This window comes from Engystomops pustulosus, chromosome 1, assembly GCF_040894005.1.
Source record: "Engystomops pustulosus chromosome 1, aEngPut4.maternal, whole genome shotgun sequence".
Lineage (NCBI taxonomy): Eukaryota > Metazoa > Chordata > Amphibia > Anura > Leptodactylidae > Engystomops > Engystomops pustulosus.
In genome coordinates, this window is record NC_092411.1 from 264,439,211 (window position 1) to 264,462,748 (window position 23,538).

The window sequence follows — 23,538 nt, forward strand, 5'->3', positions numbered from 1 at the left end:
AAGGGAGGAGGAGTTACTTAGAGCTGAAGGATCATGGGACTTGTAGTTGTAGATGGCGGCCGTTTTGGACATAACTCATCCTACTTTAGAAAGACTCATAAAAGCAAACTATATAAGCTCCATTTTGTGATGTATTCCATTGAGTTTAGTTGTATTCATTTATTTATAGCATTATGGGTTTTTTGAATCAAACATTTATATTCCTGGAATATCACTTTATGTTCTGGTTATTAAACTTATCACAAAGATGACTCCTGTTTCATGTGGCTATATGGCTTACACAATAATCCTTCTAAGTAAGTTTTCATTTTTAGCATCCTTAAGAAGAAAAATACGAGATTTATTATGGAGTGTAACTGTCTCATTTATTCAATCATTCATATTTCCATAATTATTCATTATTGTAAACCATACAGGAATCATAGTTATCCAAACTGATGTAAATCCACTTCCACTATTTGTGGTGCACTCAGGGTTACCAGGAAAGTCCACACACTGCAGGATACGAACTGCTCTGTAAAGATAGGAAGAGGGGTTTACATGAGACAAGCAAGAAATTCTGACATTAGTATTACATCTGTAATAAATATTCTTAGTTTCATGTATCTTATCACATTGATGTTTCCTCCCATGTATAGAGGCTTATGTTCCCAGTTGACTGACTGATACAATACAAAGATACTGAACATTCACTTAAAGGGGGTTTATGTCCTCACTTTAATCTCTTCCAGCCCTCTTTCTGCTGAGGCCAGTGACTGGATGCAGTGATCACCAGTTCCTTGGCACTTCTGTTCCAGCCAGAAGTGTTAGCATCTTTGGATTCTTTACAGTGATCCCGCCAAAAATATAAAATGAGAATGCTCCTACAGTCAGATAATACTCAGTTTTTTCCAAAAAATGATTGCAATCAGAAATTCTTTGGTATTATTATCTTCATTTAATTTGTCTTCAATGGAAAACTACAAAAAGCCAAATTGGATATAATTCCACACCAAACATTAAAAGGGGGTGGACAAAAGTATTGGCACTGTTTGAGGACAAGTCTGAGGACTTGAGAATCAAAATTGTGAGGAAGCCTAAACAATCTCAAGGCTACAAGACCTGTGTCTACCGTGCGCAGTGTCATCCAGAAGTGTAAAGCCCCCGGCACTGTGGCTAATCTCCCTCGATGTGGATGCAAAAGAAAAATTGACAAGAAATTTCATTGCAAGATTGTGCGGTTGGTGGATAAAAAACCGAGGGTATAGTGTCAACCTGTACTATCCGTCGGCGTCTGAATGAAAAGGGACTGTATGGTAGAATACCCAGGAAGACACCAATTCTTACACAGAAACATAAAAAATCAAGGCTGGAGTTTGCCAAAACTTACCTTAGAAAGTGTAAAACGTTTTGGGAGAATGTTCTGTGGTCAGAAGAGACAAAGGAGAGCTTTTTGGGAAAAGGCATCAACATAGAGTTTACAGGGAAAAAAAAGAGGCCTTCAAAGAAAAGAACACGGTCCTTACAGTCAAACATGGCGGAGGATCCCTGATGTTTTGGGGCTGCTTTGCTGCCTCTGGCACTGGACTGTGTGACCGTGTGCATGGCATTATGAAGTCTGAGGACTACCAACAAATTTTGCAGCATAATGTAGGGACCAGTGAGAGAAAGCTGGGTCTCCCTCAGAGGTCATGGGTCTTCCAGCAGGACAATGACCCAAAACACACTTGAAAATGGTTTGAGAGAAAGCACTGGAGACTTGTAAAGTGGCAGCAATGAGCCCAGACCTGAACCCCATAGAACACCTGTGGAGAGATCTACAATGGCAGTCTGGAAAAGGCACCTTCTAATCTCATGGACCTCAGGGAAGTGGTTGTTCAAAGTTATTTTGTCTAAAGTTTGTGCTACCAAGTATTAAGCTGAGGGTGCCAATACTTTTGTCCGGCCCATTTTTGGAGTTTTGTGTAAAATGATCAATGATTTGACCTTTTTTCATTCTCTTTTGTGTTTTTTCATTGCAAGCTAAATAAATGAAGATATTAATATCAAAGAATTTGCAATCCTTTTCTGGAAGAAAACGAGTATTATCTGACAGGGGTGCCTGACAGGGGTGCCAATACTTTTGGCCACCAATGTATATGTGTATACATTCTTATGTTTATATTATTGGATACCTTACAGTGGTTGGCAGTATTAATAGTAGTGTTGCACGTCACTCCACTTGGAGTCAATAGGGTGCTCAAGTAGGGCAACCAGTCCATAAATAGGTAAAAACTTGCCACTCTTCCTTCAGAATGAAAGTGTGGAAATTTATTATTAAGTGAAAAGCAATACAAAAAGTAGATGCATGTAACGTTTCAGTCTTAATCAAGACCTTCATCAGACACGGATTGCAGGGGAAGCGGAATGTAGAGAAAGCGGAGCTGACCGTTTGTTTGAAATTAGATATAGGAACAGTGGAAAACTTCCACCATGGAGAAGAAGAGCTCTAGTTTTTATTCTACTTAAAGTGGTGAGCAGGACTTGGCACTTCCTGTGCCTCCCTTTTTCAGGTGGCTTTCAGTGGTTGCAGGGGCTGTGCAGTTTTACTGTATACAAGCCCCCTCCATCATAATTACTTCCACCCCTACAAACACTGATATCACAGAGGGGGCATGCACACAGGCATGACTGCATAGTCCCCATCCATCCGGCGCAAGCCACCAAGACACAGCATGTCAGTGTAAGTCCTGCTGCCCAGGGGTCACATGACCCACGGCTCCTGGCGGGAAAAAAAAGGGCAAGCATAATATAGGTGACCCTATTAGGGTAATTGATAAAGTTTTGCGTTAGTATCCAACCTTTGAAATCTGCCATGCATCCATGGTATGTATATAATTTATATATAAAGGCTGCAAAATAAGGAATATAAATATAAATGTAGTGCCTAGATTGTGCACCATTGGTTATACAAAGTGAATCGGGTTACCAAGACAACAGAACGGAAGCCTAACAATTCTATGACACCTCCAGTAATTACATGCATACATTAATGGTGCTCTATTAATAACCCCTGTATTGTTACCGACCTATAATTGTCATAGCAGTCGTATGGAAACCCTCTGTGTGACAGGACAGATTGTAGCCTAGCAGTGCTGTTCTCTCCACAGGAATCCCTGAAAAACACGGACGACATGATAAACTGGATATTAAATTAAATTTAGCAAAATTTGACATTTCTTTTTAATTTGGGGTTATCAATGGACAAGGTGTGCATGTATATAACCTCTATTACTACACTCAACACTAAATATTTCTGTTCATAAAAGCAGTTGCCTGGGACTGACAATTAATGGACAATCTGTAAAAAAAACCTTGTTAAAGGAAATCTGCCCACAAAATTAAGCATGGATAAACCAGGGACATTACTGATAGATCCAGGCACCGTGACTGCGGTAATCTTCTTATATTTGGCCTCCATGGTCTCCTTCCTTCTAAAATCAACTTTTAAAATTATACTAATGAGCCTGAAAGGTTCAGGCTGCAGCTCATTACTATGCAGGGCAGAAACTGGAGCAGAACTGAGGCGCGCCAACCCCACCGGACATATATCAGGAAGCCAGAGCCCCGTGGCCAGAGGGGTGGGTCCAACATCAAGCGCTGATGCACGGAGTGGCACTGCTTGATAAATCAGTCCCAGTGCATTGTGATTAAGTTGAATCTATGGTTTTTATTTCAGAAATAAATAGTGCAGGTGACGATAGCAATCTTTATAATATTCTGTCATGCAAATGAACCCACCCAAAATAAATACTTCATTAAAAACTATGATTAAAAAGCAGTGCCCCATAATGATTCATTTCCATGGCTGCAATGTTAAAAGATCAGTTTGTAAACTTATATACAACTCACCTGACTTGTGTCCAATGTAATTGCTTAAAGGAAACCAGCCAAAAAAAACCCTATAAATACTCACCCCCAATCCTCTTCATCTTGATCCCGGGGCTGTCCTCCGCTAGTCTTGACACACCGGGATCACCTAGAAAAGTAAGTTATAATTAGTAGCACGGGGACAAGATGTCCAGCGCTCCGTCTGCTGATTTTGCACCTGCCCCTGAACCTATCTCTCCCATGGAGGTGACGTCACACTAGGCGTATGAATTCATGCCTCTCGCGTGATGTCACCTCACTCTACCATGCTCCCAGCATGGGAAAGGGAGATGCGGGGTCATGCTTAATTAACAGTGCGCCAGACATCTTGTTTCCGTGCTTCGTGCTGCTTAAGAGTTTATTTTCTAGGTGATCCCGGTGTGTCATGACTAGCAACAAACAGCGCCTGGATCACCATCAGGAGGAACGGGGGTGAGTATTTGTAACTTTTTGTTTTTTGTTTGGTTGATTTCCAATAAGTCCAATGAAGCTCTGCATATTCATGTGTTGCTTGCATTGCCCTGCCTCCTTGTTGCTGATTGACAAGTCTCAGTGTTACAGAACTGCTGCTATGGAGAACATTGAGTAAGAGCTCATTGGCCACTTCATGTCCTGTGATCTGGGTGACACCATCTAAGGTCCTGTTACATTTCCACAGTCTACCCCGTGTATGTATCTGATCACATGAAATAACAGCAGCCTCTATGGAGGATGAGTAGGAGTAGGAGTGCAAGGATGCAAGCTGTGATCATGCCATGAGATTAAATATATGCACAGTATACAGTTTGCTAATGTTGGGAGGCTAAAGGACCTGTAATGATGCCAGCTTTGTCACATGACATGCGGAGAAAAGGCATGGGACAAGGTGATGTGTAGATGGGAGGGGCCGGTTGAGCAGGGTACACCCCCTCTGATGCCAGGTAATATAAGATAAAGTTGATTTATGGGGTGTAAGGGAAACAACAAGCTAAAAGAAGGGTGTCAAAGTTATTTTGCACAAACTGTTTCAATAAGGAAGAAAGGCAGGGTAAAAAGAAGGACACAGAAACATACTTCTTTAAGTATTTTACAAAAGTTTGGTTGTTCACCGATTACAAGTGATCATTGTGATTTGCTTATTGTCAGGGTTCTCTTCTAAAATAGATTGTCAAAGCTTAGCTTCCCTTTAAAAAGGAATATTTAAGTAAATTCCTCAAAGATCTCTTTGTACTTACACATTCACTCCATTAATCTCATCCATCACCCAGATGTTTATTCTGGAAACTTTGTCTCTTTGAAAGTTTGGAATTTCAAAGTCTGATAAAAAACTTTATAGGAAAGAAAAATAAGAATAATAAATGTGGTAAAGCAATGACAAAGTTAGACTTCTCAAAAATCAAAGTAAAATAATGGAAACATTACTATGGGTGAAGCCTATAAGGCAATGATCCTGAACCACCAGACCGTGGTGTTTTTATTATCATACAGGACTCTGTGCATCTAACGTTTTATTTCTTTGCCAATGTAGATTGGATGGGTTTTTACTGAAATCTGGAGATAATTTAATGTCGGTGGCATCACTCGAGGTATATTTACTTTATATTTAATAATGCTGTATACAGATTATATGACATGGAGCCGAGTGTCTGTGCAAAAAGTATAGTAAATGCAGTACTCCTGAAAAGACAATGATGATTCTGACTATCTCGTACACATACAGTGACTCACAGTGAGAATCCTGATTACCCAACCCACACACAGTGATTAAAAGTGAGAGTCCTGATTACCTGGCCCACACACAGTGATTGACAGTGAGAGTCCTGATTACTCCTCCCACACACAGTGATTAACAGTGAGAGTCCTGATTACTACTCCCACACAATGTGATTAACAGTGAGAGTCCTGATTACCCAACCCACACAATGTGATTAAAAGTGAGAGTCCTGATTACTCCACCCACACGCAGTGATTGACAGAGAGAGTCCTGATTACTCCTCCCACACACCGTGATCGACAGTGAGAGTCTTGATTACACTTCCCACACACAGTGATTGACAGTTAGAGTCCTGATTACTCCTCCCACACACAGTGATCGACAGTGAGAGTCCTGATTACTCCTCCCACACACAGTGATTGACAGTGAGAGTCCTGATTACTCCTCTCACACGCAGTGATTAACAGTGAGAGTCCTGATTACCTGGCCCACAGACAGTGATTGACATTGAGAGTCCTGATTACCTGGCCCACACACAGTGATTAAAAGTGAGAGTCCTTATTACTCCACCCACACACAGTGATTGACAGAGAGAGTCCTGATTACTCCTCCCACACACCGTGATTGACAGTGAGAATCCTGATAACTCCTCCCACACACAGTGATTAACAGTGAGAGCCCTGATTACTCCTCCCACACACCGTGATTGACAGTGAGAGTCCTGATTACTCCTCGCACACACAGTGATTGACAGTGAGAGTCCTGATTACTACTCCCACACACAGTGATTGACAGTGAGAGTCCTGATTACTTCTCCCACACACAGTGATTAACAGTGAGAGTCCTGATTACCCCACCCACACACAGTGATTAAAAGTGAGAGTCCTGATTACCTGGCCCACACACAGTGATTGACAGTGAGAGTCCTGATTACTCCTCCCACACACAGTGATTAACAGTGAGAGTCCTGATTACTACTCCCACACAATGTGATTAACAGTGAGAGTCCTGATTACTCCACCCACACGCAGTGATTGACAGAGAGAGTCCTGATTACTCCTCCCACACACCGTGATCGACAGTGAGAGTCTTGATTACACTTCCCACACACAGTGATCGACAGTGAGAGTCCTGATTACTCCTCCCACACACAGTGATCGACAGTGAGAGTCCTGATTACTCCTCCCACACACAGTGATTGACAGTGAGAGTCCTGATTACTCCTCTCACACGCAGTGATTAACAGTGAGAGTCCTGATTACCTGGCCCACAGACAGTGATTGACAGTGAGAGTCCTGATTACCTGGCCCACACACAGTGATTAAAAGTGAGAGTCCTTATTACTCCACCCACACACAGTGATTGACAGAGAGAGTCCTGATTACTCCTCCCACACACCGTGATTGACAGTGAGAATCCTGATAACTCCTCCCACACACAGTGATTAACAGTGAGAGCCCTGATTACTCCTCCCACACACCGTGATTGACAGTGAGAGTCCTGATTACTCCTCGCACACACAGTGATTGACAGTGAGAGTCCTGATTACTACTCCCACACACAGTGATTGACAGTGAGAGTCCTGATTACTTCTCCCACACACAGTGATTAACAGTGAGAGTCCTGATTACCCCACCCACACACAGTGATTAAAAGTGAGAGTCCTGATTACTCCGCCCACACACAGTGATTGACACAGAGAGACCAAATTAGTCTGTCCGCACACAGTGATTGACACGGAGAGTCTTGATAAACGATAACCCCACCCACATACAGTGATTCACAATAAGAATCCTGATTACCCCGCCCACACACAATGATTGACACGGAGAGTCCTGATAACCCCACCCACACACTGTGATTGACAGTGAGAGTCCTGGTCACCCCGCCCACACACAGTGATTGATAGCGAGAGTCCTGATTACCCTGTCCACACACTGATTGATAGCGAGAGTCCTGATTACCCCGCCCACACACAGTGAGGACCTGATGGTTCTTACTACCCTATACACATACTGTTACTAATAGTGAGAGTTTTCATTACCCCTGATTAACCTGCCCACACAGTGATTGACAGTCTCATGTGTACACACATTGAAATAGGGAGAGCTCTCAATCATCCTATAAATGGGCGGTGCAATCAGGACTCTTAGGAGCCCTGTCATTATTTACACCATTTTTCTTCTGCACCAAATCGTGTGGTCAAAACCGATACATCCCAGAAATTAATCTTTACTTATTAGTATTTTCAATAAGTACATAACATCCTATCATTTCTCACCTAGGCATTGGGAATCCTCCTCCTGGTGTGGAGCCATTGAGCATGATCTGTATCTCCCCAGAGCTGTGCTTAGCATACTAAAACATAAAGAAATGCTAATAGACTGCCTGAAACATACGTACAATAAGTCAGGCTTATCTCGTTCATTGTAGAAATAATTAACTAAAGATTAGGTTTTATTCTAAATTTATAAACAGGAACCACTAAATAGACAATTGGGCGTCACCATTCTCTCAGGACTGGGGCGTGTCCATACACACCACAATGGTGTCCAATAGATGCTGCAGTTGGGTGATACATATCAGACATGGAAAATGGTAATGCCCAGTTACCTATTAATGGATACATTTCCAGAAGTAGAAACATTGAAACAGTAGTCTATAAGGAAGTTATAACAGTTTATAAGGAAGTTACAACTAGCCCGGAAGGATATACAGTATAACCATTTGCAAAAATAAATGCATTGAATGACATTTCTTATATGAAGATGTCTACAGAATTTATGGAATGGTCCTTTACATAATCACCCTAACCTCATCATCTTATAGCCCTTACCACTTACAGTAACAGAGGCCGACCTCCAGAAGGATTCCTGAGCATTGCTTTCACACTCAGAGGAAGTAGGACAAGAGTTGTAGTCAAATCCTAAAGCCAGAGAGAAAAATAAGGATTCTTTACTGTAAGTGATAGAAGTGATATTATGGAACTTGCTGCCACTAGATCTAGTCATGGCTCTGATATTTGAGAAGCCTTGATGCTTTTCCTGAGAGAAACAAAATATTACATTTCTTGGAAAATAAAAGCTTAAAGGAAACCTACCACCTCGGATCTCAGCACCGGCTACTCCACGCCCCAGTAGCCTCTTTAGAAAATTATCATATAAGGGCAATAAAAGTTCTAAAAAGATACAGGGGACGTGAGGATTAGCCCTTAAAAGAACTATCCTCATGTACTATAAAGACACCTACCACCGGATCTACCTTAATAGGTAAATCCGTGGTGGTAGGTTTCCTTTAAGATGGAATCCAAGATATTACCTTATATACTCGAGTATAAGCCTAGTTTTTCAGCACAAAAAATGTGCTGAAAAAACCCAAACTCGTCTTATACTCGTGTCAAAAAAATAAATCAAAACTCACCTTTCCGGCAGCCCCTGTAGATCTTCTGTGCGATCCATCCGCTACAATAGTATTGTTTTGCTGCACAACGGGGGGGGGGGGGGGGGGTTATATACACTGGGGCAGGGCCTATCAGGCTATATACACTGGGGCAGGGGCTGGCTGGCTATATACACTGGGGCAGGGGCTGGCAGGCTATATACTGGGGAGGCTGTGACCAATGCATTTCCCACCCCCAGCTTATACTCGAGTCAATAGATTTTCCCATTTTTTGGGTAAAATTAGGGGCCTCGGCTTATACTCGGGTCGGCTTATACTTGAGTATATACGGTAATTCTGAATTCCATATTCGGACATAGGAAAAAATAAATTCCCATTAAAGCCAAAACCATATACTTATACATTATCCTTGTGTTTTGATACAGTGGGGGTCATTTATCATCGCCTTTCAAGTTTCGATAAAATTGGCTTCATTTTTTTTTTCCTTGCTGCGCCTCTTGCGCCTGATTTATGAAGTGTCGGCTCCATAGTATTGGTGTTTTTCCGACACTCACAACTTGTTCTTTTTTGCGGTGCAATATCGTGAAACCACTTGTAAATCTGACACTTTTTTGGCGCATCTATTTTTCTTTCTCGTTTTTGGGTGAAATTTTTGGCGCAATATTAGAGCAGCTATAAGCTGATCTAGGGAATTCTATTTACCTTCATGAATTTTGAGTCAGTTTTAAATCTTTTAGTCCACGCTCCAAATCATTAACCCCATAACCACCACAAACTAACATTCAACTGAAAATGATAGCACGTTTCCTGCGCCCCCATTTTTAAATGGAGTCACTGGGGGACACGTATCAATTTTTTTTTCTATGGTGAATTTTTGAGACATTCGGTAGCTCTTTTTTAGCGCCTTATGTATGATCATGGCTCTTTATTTGTGATACATGATCCGTTTCTTCCTGTCCCGGCAGGCGCAAATTTTGGCTTCTTTTTGAGACTTTTTTACTCGCATGTGTGATGTGTATATGCTGTTTATCTGTGTATATGATGCATGAATGTACATGGTACTGTATGTATGTGTGTATATGCTGTATGTATGTATACATGGTGTGTGTATATACTGTTTGTGATTGTTACTCACATGTGTGATGTGTATATGCTGTATCTCTGTTTATATGATGCATGAGTGTATATGACATTGTATGTATGTGTGTATATGCTGTATGTATACATGGTGTGCATATACTGTTTGTGATTGTGACTCGCATGTGTGAGTATACAAATATGTATATTTTTTTAAAGAGGGAGGGGATCCCCATTCAGAAGTCTTCTATGGGGCCCTGAATCTCCTAGTAACGCCCCTGTCACCTATCATACCATATATACTAACCTGAGTTACTGCTTGATCCACAAAAGTGCAAGTTATCCGCCAGCCATCCCATTAAAGTGTCACCTAGAGCCATGTAGCGCTTTCCACGGTCTGAGAGTCGGTGCACTAGTTGTTTGTTGTTTTCCCAGAATAGTGACTGCAGACAGGTATATAATAGAGAACTTATTCAGTACTTTATATTATTTACCATAACTATACTATATTAGTACATTTCTCAATTCTTGCTCTGAAGAACCTGCTCAACCACATACAATATTAGCATCTATGCCCATTTCAATGGACTTCATGTATCCCTGTGTCCCCAAAAATAAGACAGTGGGGCACATTTACTTACCCGGTCCATTCGCGTTCCAGCGGCGGCTTCTCTGACGAACGTTCAGGTCGTCCGGCGATTCATGAAGGTCCTGCGCCCGATGTCCACCAGGTGGCGCTGCTGCGCCGAAGTCCGCCGAGGTGCCCCGGAGTTCATCGTCTTCATCGTGGTGCATGTGAGTATGGCCCGTGCGACCAATTTTTTTTTTAAATGCGGCGGTTTTTCCGAATCCGGTCGGCCAGGCCCCCCCCGTTTTCCGTCGCGTGCATGCCAGTGCCGATGCGCCACAATCCGATTGCGTGCGCCAAAATCCCTGGGCAATTCAGGGGAAATCGGCGCAAATCGGAAATATTCGGGTAACACGTCGGGAAAACGCGAATCGGGCCCTTAGTAAATGACCCCCAATGTCTTATATTAATTTTTGCTCCTAAAGAGGCACTAGGTCTTATTTTCAAGGGATGTCTTAATTTTTCCATGAACAAGAATTTACATTTATTGTTGAACAAAAAAAACTACTTCTCTAACATACTTATGACTCTCCAAACTCTGAATTTCATGCTGTATTTTTTGTGACTCCTTTTTTATTAGAATCCATAAATGACCCTTCTTATCCTGGTGGCTGCTGGGATCACATTTGCAGCACAACAGTCAGTGATTTACTTCCATGAATTCTTCCCCATGTCACAACCTTCTGCAGCATCTAAAAGATTTACTAATACTAATGTATAGCGCGGGGGGAGCTGCTGCAATGACTGCCGCTGGGTCTTATTTTCAGGGGAGGCCTTATATTTCTAAGAATGAACAAAAATTTACTAGGTCTTATTTTCGGGGGATGTCTTATTTTAGGGGAAACAGGGTAATACTGCAACTCCCCAGGGATGGTCAAAGCAAGAGTATTGTATAGCTGCTGACAGCTTCATTTATTGATCTCTCTGGGTTGTCTGATCACAAGGGAGATCTCACTTAGGTTTTCTACAGGGAAGCTGAGATGTTAATTTGCCAGATACCCTGAACAGATTGTTCTTTAGTATCACCTTGCAGTGCATGGTATATTGGAATACCTGCAGAGATAAGGAAGCAAAAACTCACATACAGCTTCAGGTATGAAAACATTGGGGCAGATTTACTTACCCGGTCCATTCGCGATCCAGAGGCGCGTTCTCTGCGGTGGATGCGGGTCTTCCGGCGATTCACTAAGGCAGTTCCTCCGATGTCCACCAGGTGGCGCTGCTGCGCTGAAGTCCGCCGAGGCCCGCCGGAGTTCACGATCCTATACTTGGTGAAGGTAAGTGCGTGCCCCGCGACATTTTTTTTAAAAGATGCGGCGGTTTCTCCGAATCCGTCGGGTTTTCGTACAGCCACGACCGTTTCGTACGGTTGCGTGAATGCCAGCGCTGATGCCCCACAATCCGATCGCTTGCGCCAAAAACCCAGGGGCAATACAGGGAAAATCAACGCAAATCGGAAATATTCGGGTAACACGTCGGGAAACCGCGAATCGGGCCCTTAGTAAATGACCCCCATTGTATCATCATACAAAATAAATCTGATACAGAACCTTATTCATGGGGATGTCATGGAGAGTCAGGTTGATATAGCGCTCGTAATCAGATGGGAATACAGAACAAGGGTCTTTGCTGATAAAAGCACCTTGAAAGGCTTCCCATATAGCGGTACAGTTCTTCTTCCTGCAGTAATGATACAAAGATATGGATAATGTTAGTATTATATGCATGTAGCTCATAAGGTGGAGAATTAAGTATATCAAGTATTGAAAAATGAAGAAGGTCTTGTGGTGCAAACTTGGTCAACAAATATCTGATCTTATATCTCTCTGGGCAGCTTGTAACAAGTGATTGGCATTGCGTTAAAAAGAGTTTGCCACTCTACCCCATGTATTTTGTAATGCGAGGAGCAGGATATTAGATAATTGACCAATATACAGGCAGTCCCCAGGTTACGTACAAGATAGGGTCCGGTGGTTTGTTCTTAAGTTGAATTTGTATGTAAGTCGAAACTGTATATTTTATAATTGTAGATCCAGACAAAAAGAATTTTGGCCCCAGTGACAATTGGAGTTTAAACATATTTTGCTGTAATGGGACCAAGGATTATCAATAAAGCTTCATTACAGACATATTACAGATGATTATTGCAGTCTGGGTCTATAGTAAAGCATTCAGAGAGCTTCACCAGAGGTCAGAGGGGTCTGTCTGTAAATATGGGTTGTCTGTAAGTCGGGTGTCCTTAAGTAGGGGACCGCCTGTACATCTATTACTAGTTCTGTATATGTAAAGTGAAGCCTCCTGTCCTGACCAATCACCCTGCCAGGGCCTTGATCTTATATTCATGAATACTATCATAAGGTCCTGGCAGGGCGATTGTTCATGGACAGATAGAGATCACATGATCCTCCACCTGCGGCCATTTTATAAACAGGAATCTCTGGCTGATGAGGGAAAAGACAGGAGACTTTACTCTACATATGAAGAAAGTGGTACAGAACTAGTAATAGATGTATAATGGTAAATTACATAATACCCCCCAACACACACTTTACAAAAACATGTGTTACAGTCACCAATCCCTTTATGCCACCAGGCCCTAGTTTCTGGTCACACGTGGCGTTTACATGGAGTTTTGAAACACAATTGAACAGCGGAGGAGAGCTTTGCCTAATTGTATTGCATTAACATTAATGCAAAGTCAATGCATTGCTTTTTCATTTCGTTAACATTGTGTTTACGTAAAAAAAAAAAAGAGCGGTTGAATTGCGCTTCTAAATGCAAGGTGTGGCCATAACCTAATGGGATATCCTAATAGTCAAACTGATTATCCAGGCACTTACCCCACAGAGGGATTCACTGTTTCTATGTAGTCATAACATCTGCCAATTACAATATCCTCCAAGTTGGGGGTTGTGCCTGGACCTCTCCACTGATCGGTCCTTTGTAAATTTATTATAGTAATCAAGGCAAAGAGCAGGCCATCCAGGGTCACACGAGAGGGTCGCATAATGAGTCCAAGTATATTCCAAGCTTGTATCCCTGCAGAATGGAAGAAATATACATTCACATGTCAGGAAAACTTAAAGGGGTGTTTCGATTTCAACAAATTAAGGTTATTCTTTGTATTTTAAAAAGTTATATAAGTCTCCAATATACTTTCTGTATCTATTCCTCACGGTTTTCTAGATCTCTGCTTGCTGTCATTCTATAGAAAGCTTCTCTGTTCACTACCAGTGGACATAAATCATCACATCAATGTAGATTAATAACACAAGTTACTATATAGGACCAGGAACCTTCAACTTTACATCTATCCTAGGCAGGACCACCCACATGACTTTAGACCCTTTATTATGGCAGGAATCACCTGGCCTGAGACTACACATGTCGGTCTTAGGGTTCATTTTCATAGACCCTGGTGTCTATGTAGGATAAGTAGATTTCGATGTAGAACAGAAGCAGCAGATGATGTTCCCAGATCGCCTGATGTTTAAAGTCTATGGGGCCAATGTATTAATAATAATTCCTTTATTTATATAGCGCACACAGATTGCGCAGCACAGCACAGAGCTTGCCAAATGTATTAAGACTTGAGTATTAGGGTGGCACGGTGGCTTAATGGTTAGCATTACAGCCTTGCAGCGCTGGGGTCCTGGGTTCACATCCCAGGGTCAACATCTGCAAAGAGTTCATATGTTCTCTTGCGTGGGTTTCCTCTGGTTTCCTCCCACACTCCAATCATACTGGTAGGTTGATTAGATTGTGAGTCCCATTGGGGACAGGGACTGATGTGACAAGCTCTGTGCATCGCTGTGTAATCCGTGTGCACTATATAAATAAAGAATTAGTAGTAGTAGTATGAGTAGTGATCCAATCTTAATCATTGGCGACATGCCAGAATTACTAAGACCTTTCGTGCTCCTAGTGATTCTTGCAAGGTACTTGTGGGTCTCACCTGGTGTAGATCTCGGCTATAACCTGCGGCAGTTTATAGTAACTTTTATTGGCCAGTGAGTGTCATTCCTATGTCTTATGCTTTGCTGAATGTACATCTAGTATATGTATACACAGTGACATCTAGAGGCTGAATGCAGGTACTACATGGCTTATACACACATTACTGTACAATTTTCTTTAGGATCTGTTTATGGCTTCTGAACAACAGATATCAGTGAATCCTACCCAAAAATATTATGGAATATAGATAGAATTATAGAAAAGCCAAAAAGTGCCACCAACTCACATGTGAACACCGATGTTCATCTTGTTTGACATCAGTCAAGATGATCTAACTGACCTCCTTCTTGAATTTACAATATGCACAGTACACACCATGAAAGCTTTTGCACCATAAAGGGATTTCACTGCATTTATGCGAAAACCAAGCCATAGACAATAATCCTATTAGCATATTATACAAGTATCTGAGAAGCTGTGAACATTATTGTGACAGGCTGGTACATACAAACTTCATGTTCATTAATGTATCATCTTTATATTGGTACTGCCCCAAATTCACGGATGATGTAGTAGATAGAAGGGGCTTATCTCTTCTCCACCAGGGGCGTAACTACAGTGGTAGCAGCCATAGCAGGGGGTGTCAGGGGGCCCCGTCATCCGACCTGACACAATAAAGAATGGAGGATGTGCACCATTATATCTATATTGTACTGCACATGTCCAGCATGATATGTATATAACATATACTGTGATGTATATATGCATTATCTGTGATGTGTATACAGTGTCTGTTTACACTGTATGTGAGTATGTTGCATATGGCACTGTATGTGTGTGTATATGCATATGAGTGTATTTATATGTGATTGTAACTCGCATGTGTGAGTATACTAATATGGATATTTTTTAAGTGGGAACGGGGGCCCCATGCAGTAGCCTGCTAGGGGGCCCTGTCTCTCTTGGTTACACCACTGTTCTCCACCACTGACTTTGTATTTTAAAATACAAAAAATGTGCTGAAAACCCCAAAGTCGGTTTATACTTGAGTAAAAAAAAGAAGAAAGTCGATAATCACCTTTCTCTTTTTACGTCCAGCAGCAGCGGCTGACTTCAGAGCCTGTGCGCCACAACGTTGCAGGACCTGCGGGGCGAGTGGTTGCACTTTGGAAAGGTGAGTATTGACTTTCTTTTTTTGATGTACTGGGCTTTCTGGGACTGGCTATATACTAGGGGGGCAGACTAGCTGGCCATATATTGGGGACTGGCTGACTATATACTGAGGGCTTGCTATATACTGAAGACTGGCTGGCTATATTGTATGGGGATGACTGGCTATATACTGGGGCTAGGGGCTGGCTATATACTGGGGGAAGGCTGTGACCAATGCGTTTCTCATCCTAGGCTTATAGACAATCGGTTTTCCCAGTTTTTTGTGGTAGAATTAGGTGCCTCGGTTTATACTTGAGTATATACGGTTTGTACTCTTTTTTACTGCTTTTTTGGCCTTATATGCATTTTTATAACTCAATTGCAACTGGACCTCATACTTGTGACACACGACTTTTTTACTTTTGAAGACCATTTATCCCACAGATGTTATGCTGTGACTGTGGTTGTTTCATCAACTACAACTCTGTGGGTTGTCCCAATTTTTACTGCAAAAACACTCCACTCCGGTGTTGGCATAGTGTGCTAGAATTACATTGCGCTACAAATAGACCTCCCCAAGTGTGCACTGCAAAGACTGAGGAAATGCAGGTTACATAGAGTAGGTATATGTGTACTAGTGCGGATACAAACTTTCGTTGATTTTTACCAGAAATATTGAAAAATATAGGTGTTATGGATTATAAAAAAAAACCTAGAGACACAGATTGAAAAATATAAATTGCACTCAAATGTTATCATAAAACTTTTGTATTTTTCCATGTAGAGAGCTGTGTATGGGTTTGTTTTCTACATAACAACTTATACTTCATAGCGCCGGTATTTAATATTCTATGCCGTATACTGGGAAGCGGGAAAAAAATTCTGAATGCAGTGAAAATGATGAAAAAACACATTTGCGCCATTTCTTGTGTGCTTGGATTTTACAGCTTTCACTGTGCAGCCCAAATGAAATGTCTACTTCGTTTATTGGATCAGTACAATTAAGGAGATACCAAATTTGTATAGGTTTTATAATGTTTTCATACATTTCCAAAAATTAAAACCTCCTGTACACAAAAAAATTCTTCATTTTGCCGTCTTCTTGCACGGTAATAACTTTTTCATACTTTGGTGTACAGAGCTGTGGGTGGTGTCTTTTTTTTGCAACTTTTGATGACATTTTTAATGCTTCTATTTTTAGGACTGTGTGACCTTTTGATCACTTTTTATAGAATTTTTATGTTTTTCAAAATGGCAAAAAAGCCATTTGGGCACTATTTTCCGTTACGGAGTTAAACACAGTGAAAAACAGTTATTATATTTTGATAGATCGGGCATTTTCGAACATAGCGATACCTAATGTGTTTATGATTTTTACTGTTTATTTATATTTATTTGACTTTTGAGAAATGGGGGTGATTTGAATTTTTAGGGTTTTTTATATATAAATATATTTTTTTCACTTTAACTTTTTTTATTTTAGTTTTTTACTATTTTTCAGACTCCTTAGGGTACTTTAACCCTAGGTTGTCTGATTGATCGTACCATATACTGTCATACTACAGTATAGCAGTATATGGGGATTTTACACGCCATCTATTATAATGTGCAAATCGCACATTGTAATAGATAGCCCCGGATCTTTGTGTGACCTGAGGCAGTCATGGCAATGGATCGCCGCTCGCCGATGACGCCACGGGGAGAGGCGGTCGGAGCCAAGATGGAGCACTCATGCGCCGCTGGCTGGTTAATGCCACCGGCAGCTTTGCCAGGAGCGATCAAAGGGTTAACACCTGCGATCGGTGCTAGTTGTTAGTGACAAGCGTTTGCTTCAATGTGAAGCAAACATCCCGTAAGTATGAAGACGCTGAGCCCTCTTCATACTCCCCCATGTGCAACAAGACGTAAGGGTACGTCTTATTGCGGTATGGGGTTAAAGGGCCAGTGCTCCACTAATTGGCATTGACCGGCCACTATCCTGCTATATTGCTTGCCTCTTCCTATCTTTGTGCTCAGTTTCCTTCGAGAAATCATTGTTATTAACACTCTTATGATTTATCTGTTGTGACCTCTGCTTCGTCTTCTGACCTCGATTCTCTCCCGGCTGCCTTGACTGTGTGCTACGTTTCCAACTCCGATCCCGTGCCGCCTGTCCTGACCTCCTGCCGGACCTTAACTCTGACTCTGCCTGCTGTCTCTGAACCTCGCATTGGCCACTACCGCAAGCAAGTCGCGCAAGCGGAGTGACCTGATGGTATCCCGCCACAGAAAGTCCAACCTGATGGGGGCTCTGGTGGACACCACGTGCCATTTAGACTCTGCTCCCAGGTGTCATCGCTTGCGGCCAGGGCCGGCGCTATGGGTAGGCAAAGTGGGCAATTGCCCAGGCCCCCTGAAAGGGAAGAATCTCTTCTTTCAAATGAATCTTGAATTGTGTTTCTAGGTGCCATGGATCCAGAGATATTCAGGTTTAAAGTGAGAATATCAGGTTCCATTTTAATATATAAAAATTACTCCTGACGGCAGTTTAACAGTTAATATCTCCATTTTCCTGAGACTTAGAAAAACTTTATATTCATATAAAAGAGGAGACTCTCTTCTTTCATAGGAAAAAAGAAATGAGGTTCTATGTGTCATAGAGCCATAGATACAGCCCCCTGAAATGTACCCCCCCTCCTCCTGATTCTCAGCTACAGGGAGAATTTGCTGCACATAGGAGCTGCTGCACCTCCCAGATGATGGAAATATTCACTATATATGTTATTATATTGTGATAACCTATAATATCAACTAATATTCATTTTTTATTTCATGAGGGTTCACGGAGGGTTGTGTTATTGTGCAGCTAATACATTGTCGCACATCTAAACGTGACTTTTGTTATTTCATTAGCTTGGGTTATGGATATGTAGTTATTATTTGGGTTACCATTGTGTAAGGAGCATACAATGATACATCTGTGTGATGCTCAGTGCAATTCTCAGCAAAAAATAGTAGTATTCTGGATTTGTACATATTTTAAATGTTAATTGCCAAATGCATCACCTGGTTGTCTGCATTCAAAGTTATATCGGTTTTTACGTGTGCCTTTACTTTTTAATTTGTTTTATTGCTATATTTTGCAGGTTGTGACTGTCTTAAAATGTCTAGCTGAAAATCAGTTATCTAGTTATTACAATTTTAGTGATATTATGTGGATTTATTCATTTGAACATATCAATATGAGGCATTTGTGAACTCTACACGTGTCCATCTATTACATTTAGGAGACGTGCAGGTAAATATTTCCTGCCATCAAAGTCAAATTTTATGTATTTTTTATAAAATGTTTCAGTGTGAATCAAAATTGCATGAAGGCGCCTATGTCTATAAACTCTTTAATGCAATTTTGAAAATGGGGCAAGTGTCTGCTTTCAGAAATTATGTGATTTGTTGGGTCTTTCTTTTAATTTTTTTTGCGATTTTATTTTTAAACGTCAAAATTATAAAAATTTCTCTGGTCAATAATGCGTCAAAATATCCAGAAATGCCGGGGGTGAAAGGGTTAATACCCCTAGGTTGAATTCCCGGGTGAAGATGCTTATCATCCATCTGCTGTCTACATATCTATGTGTCTAGTTATCTATCTCATATAATCTGACCTTTTATGTATCTCACTTTTTCTCTATTTATTAATCAATCTTCTATTTCTCTTCATATTTCATATTTATCTTCTATCATAATAATAATTCCTTTATTTATATAGTGCACACAGATTACACAGCGCTGCACAGAGCTTGTCACATCAGTCCCTGTCTCCAATGGGGCTCACAATCTATTCAACCTACCAGTCATTTTTTGGAGTGTGGGAAGAAATCGGAGGAAACAGAGGAAACCCACGCAAACACGGAGAGAACATACAAACTCTTTGCAGATGTTGACCAGTGCTGCCAGGCTGTAGTTTTAACCACTGAGTCACCGTGCTGACCATCAATCTCCCTATCATCTATCTATCTCCTATAAAATTCTCCCATATTAGTTTATTTTACCACACTAAAGGGAGCCTCTTACTGACTGTTACTAGTCATAAAATAGTTTTATTTTGGGTCCCCACTTTTTGTTTTCCCAGGGCCCCCCTATGTCTAGAACCGGCCCTGCTTGCCGCGGTACAGTGGGACCACCAATCCTGACATAAATAGACACTAAGGAAACTGTAGCGTGGTAATGGTGGTAATGCAGCAGGCATAGACCCCCTCTGCCACTAAACTTACAATGTGCAGGGCATTATCAAACTGATCCCTCAGTGTTTACATTTGATAGAGATTTTTATCTAGGGCTTAAATCACCCTTACTTCAGCTGCAAGGTGACTTTCATATTAACCCTTTCATGGCTCCCGGTACCGGGACAAGAGCACAAAGTAAGACACACCAGTCTCTTAGAAAATGCAGAAACTACCCTGTTTATTAGTGCACAGCAGCATATATCAAACACATAACATCATCAGCTCAAGGGGGCGTGAAAAGGTGATAGAATACTGCAATGCTATTGGCCATAAAGAATATATCCCCATAAATTCACTTTCCCAAAACATGTAGGTGAACTTTACATATTATTTCTCACACAGGGCACCGTCTCCAGGGAGACAACATTTTTGTACTAATCGCCCTTGTGTTAGCTCAGTATAAGTCACAACAAGGCCCTCACGCAGAGAAACTGAAAAGATAAGAGCTATAATGATGACTCAGTAATTTGTAAACAATTTTACACAAAAATGAAGTCTGAATCCTGACATGTCTGTACACAGCTCAATATCACCCCGGCTAAAACTAAAATGTCCGCTTGATCTCCAAAATGGCATCTGTTTGGTTTGCTTGGTCCAAAATGGCCACTGTAGAGAAATATATCACTAACAACCCTATATGAGAAGCTAGGCAGGGTACAATAAGAACCAGTGCCGGATTAAGGTAGGTGGAGGACCCTGGGCATAAAATCTGGTGTGGACCACTGAATGTCACCCAAACACTGGTACACATTACTATTCTAAATAATCATTAATATTCTAAACTTTCTCCCCCTTATATGTTATCCTAGCTGCCGACATAGCTGGCAAAGTGGCAGTAGTACTGACTACTAGCCCTAGTCGCCATGCCAGTTCCACGCACTACCGTTTCCCTGAGAATTCTCTTTCCTCCACTCACAGAGCAAACATTTATGGTGAGGACCCCCTTGTGAGTAAAGTGGTAGGGGCCCTAGGACACGTGCCCCTGGAGCCCTCCTGTTATCCAGCCCTGATAAGGACTGTTGGTTAAGGAAGAAGTTCTCAGCTAAGACAGTATTGATGTATCTCCCCAATAACATCCTATACAGTCAATCCTTTGTTGTCTTTTCTTTTACCTCCCTTCTTCCCTTTTATAACCCTTTTTATTTAACAATTACATTCCTTTACCTTGACTTGTAGTATATTCTGGATTTCCTGGGGATATCAGATTTTATTCTAAACTATTGTTATCTAGTTTTCCAAACCACGAGCCACTCCACACCTACTCTATTCTAAGTCTTCCATATGGTATAGTTTGAATATTTCAGGCCCTCGATATAAATATATGTTTCCCCATCCATATATGAGAATGACAATCCACTGAGGAGGAGCTATGCCCTGTTCAGTCCAGGAAGTGTCACCTTCTGACATATTAAGTGCCACACTCACCTTCTGTAATGTTAATAACCCCTAGTTATTAGTAACCTCCTCTATAATCAGCATACAACAGCGTCACTTGAATGATCCTACTTCTGCTGTTTAGCTGGCATCTGCGTTTCTTTGGCAGTCACATCATCCATGGTGGCTGCGCCGGGTGATCATCGTTTCTGCCATCTGCTAGTTCAGACATGCGTGGACTTCCTGATGTCATATTCACTTTAGCTATTTACCCTCCCATTTAGATTTGGATTCTACTGACGAAAGATTCTCCACCCTTGTTACATGGGAGCATGTCAATGTATTCACCTTACTAGTCTGCTGTGCACCAGGGAAGCATTTTCTACACCCCTAAAAGGGTGCAAATAAAAAAATACAATGAAGTGCCATACTACTGACCTCATGACTGCAGGTGACTAGTGTGGTAATAAGCTGTGACTGCCATCGAATCAAGTCAGTGCTGCATTGCCAGGGGAACAGAAGATTGAGTACTATTTTATTTTAGGCTGGTTTTGGATTGTATTTTATCTTACATAATTACAGCCATCTTGCCTGAGCTCCTCCTCTTCTCTTTTGACAGCATTTAGTGATATGCTTTACAGCAGCCTCATAGCCTCATAGCACCAAGAGACAACTTCTGTAGAGAAGTTATCTTCTATCGAAGTCTAGTCTACTAGACCCACCTGGCTTCTCCATAGTGTATGCCCGGGCCTGCCGCAGAGCCATGGCCATGCCCGTTATTAGGTTACAGATTTACGAAAAGAGAATAAGGCAGATCTACTCTAGAACGAAGTGGGTGGTGCTGGTGGATGATGGGGTTGTTCAGGCAGCATCAAGGTACAGATTTGCAAACTGAGATGATTTTTGTAACATGATAACTAAGATCACAGAGGTATATTCCTCATCACCACTATCAGCTTAATAACCCTAAGGATGATGAAATATAGTCTTGAAGAACAAGGCTCCCTTTAAAATTTAGAAAAAAGAAAAAAACATGCTTTGTTCTTCTAACAAACATTTCTAGGACTTCTCCAGTGCTTCCCCAGTTCTCTGGAATTTTATACCAAAATGTGTCCTCCACCTTCCAAACCATCAAATGTAACCTGAAAACCCATCTGTTTAGGATCACCTACAACAAGCAATAACTGCACTGGTATTCTCCCTTGTGTCTCCATCTACCCCCCCCCCCCTAATAGATTGTGATATTAATGCAGTGAGCGTGAACCCTCAATCAAATGTACAACACCATGGAATAGATACTGCTCCATAGATACATTTTAATAATGATGTTTGCCATAAATATACAAGTTTTCTATATATGTATTTTGAGTGCATTCACAAACTAGTTGTCATTAGCAAACGCTATATAGTATTGTTGGTATATAGCTTGAGGCAAAAAGTCCACATATCAACGGTCAAAGAGTTCATCTGTTATAGGAACTTTTTATCATGTCAGTTGTCATATTGTATATTTCCATTTGGATAAGGTTCCAGATCAATCATTAAGAATCAGTTTTCATAGTTACAAGATAAATAACTTACTTCACCTGTAAGAAGTTGCAGTAATGTGGATGATTGGTTGTATAGTGTTACATGTGGATGGCTAGGAGCAGGAATTATTGTTACCTGATGCAGAAATATGCTATAGGTACAGGGCAAGCCAGCAGAGGTATTGTAATGCTATGCTGGGACAAGTAATGTAGAGGTTACTTCATGTATACCATCTACCTAGATATCATCTTCGTGGCAAAGGAATAACAAAACAGAAAAACAGTGGGAAAATGATCCATGGTAGGACCCATAAGCAGAAATTCATTGCTTATAGAAAATATCAAATGTTGATACTAACCCAATAGCTCAGCATTGTAAATTCCAACCATCTAATACGTAGTTCGTCATGGTTTCATGGCAGAGGAGTTCCCTAAAAACAGCAACCTATTCAGAAGGATCATGTCCCAACGAAATGAAAAATCTTTACAGGACTGGTTTGAGGAACATCGCAGGGGGTGCAAAATCTTTAACCTGGCCTTCAAATCATCAATTCTCAATCTCTACTTCAAAATGTGCTG

The 23,538-nt window shown here is 41.3% G+C and overlaps 1 protein-coding gene across 5 annotated transcripts in view; it reads right to left on the reverse strand.

Moving 5' to 3' along the window:
• Positions 1–369: 369 nt before the first annotated feature.
• The window catches only part of LOC140079048 (ADP-ribosyl cyclase/cyclic ADP-ribose hydrolase 2-like), a 35,986-nt gene continuing 12,817 nt past the window's right edge, over positions 370–23,538 (reverse strand). The window contains exons 1-9 of one of the 5 annotated variants that reach the window (XM_072126055.1): positions 21,482–21,671; positions 13,526–13,724; positions 12,236–12,365; positions 10,365–10,500; positions 8,425–8,507; positions 7,863–7,939; positions 5,103–5,195; positions 3,048–3,134; positions 370–514 (exon numbers count right to left, since the gene is read on the reverse strand). In XM_072126055.1, coding sequence (XP_071982156.1) covers positions 370–514; positions 3,048–3,134; positions 5,103–5,195; positions 7,863–7,939; positions 8,425–8,507; positions 10,365–10,500; positions 12,236–12,365; positions 13,526–13,692 — 918 coding nt within the window. In that variant the 5' untranslated portion in view covers positions 13,693–13,724; positions 21,482–21,671. Of the gene's footprint in view, positions 515–3,047; positions 3,135–5,102; positions 5,196–7,862; positions 7,940–8,424; positions 8,508–10,364; positions 10,501–12,235; positions 12,366–13,525; positions 13,725–14,928; positions 15,056–21,481; positions 21,672–23,538 lie in introns of those variants that run through there. The other 4 variants (XM_072126056.1, XM_072126057.1, XM_072126058.1 and 1 more) reach the window with 4 other exon arrangements.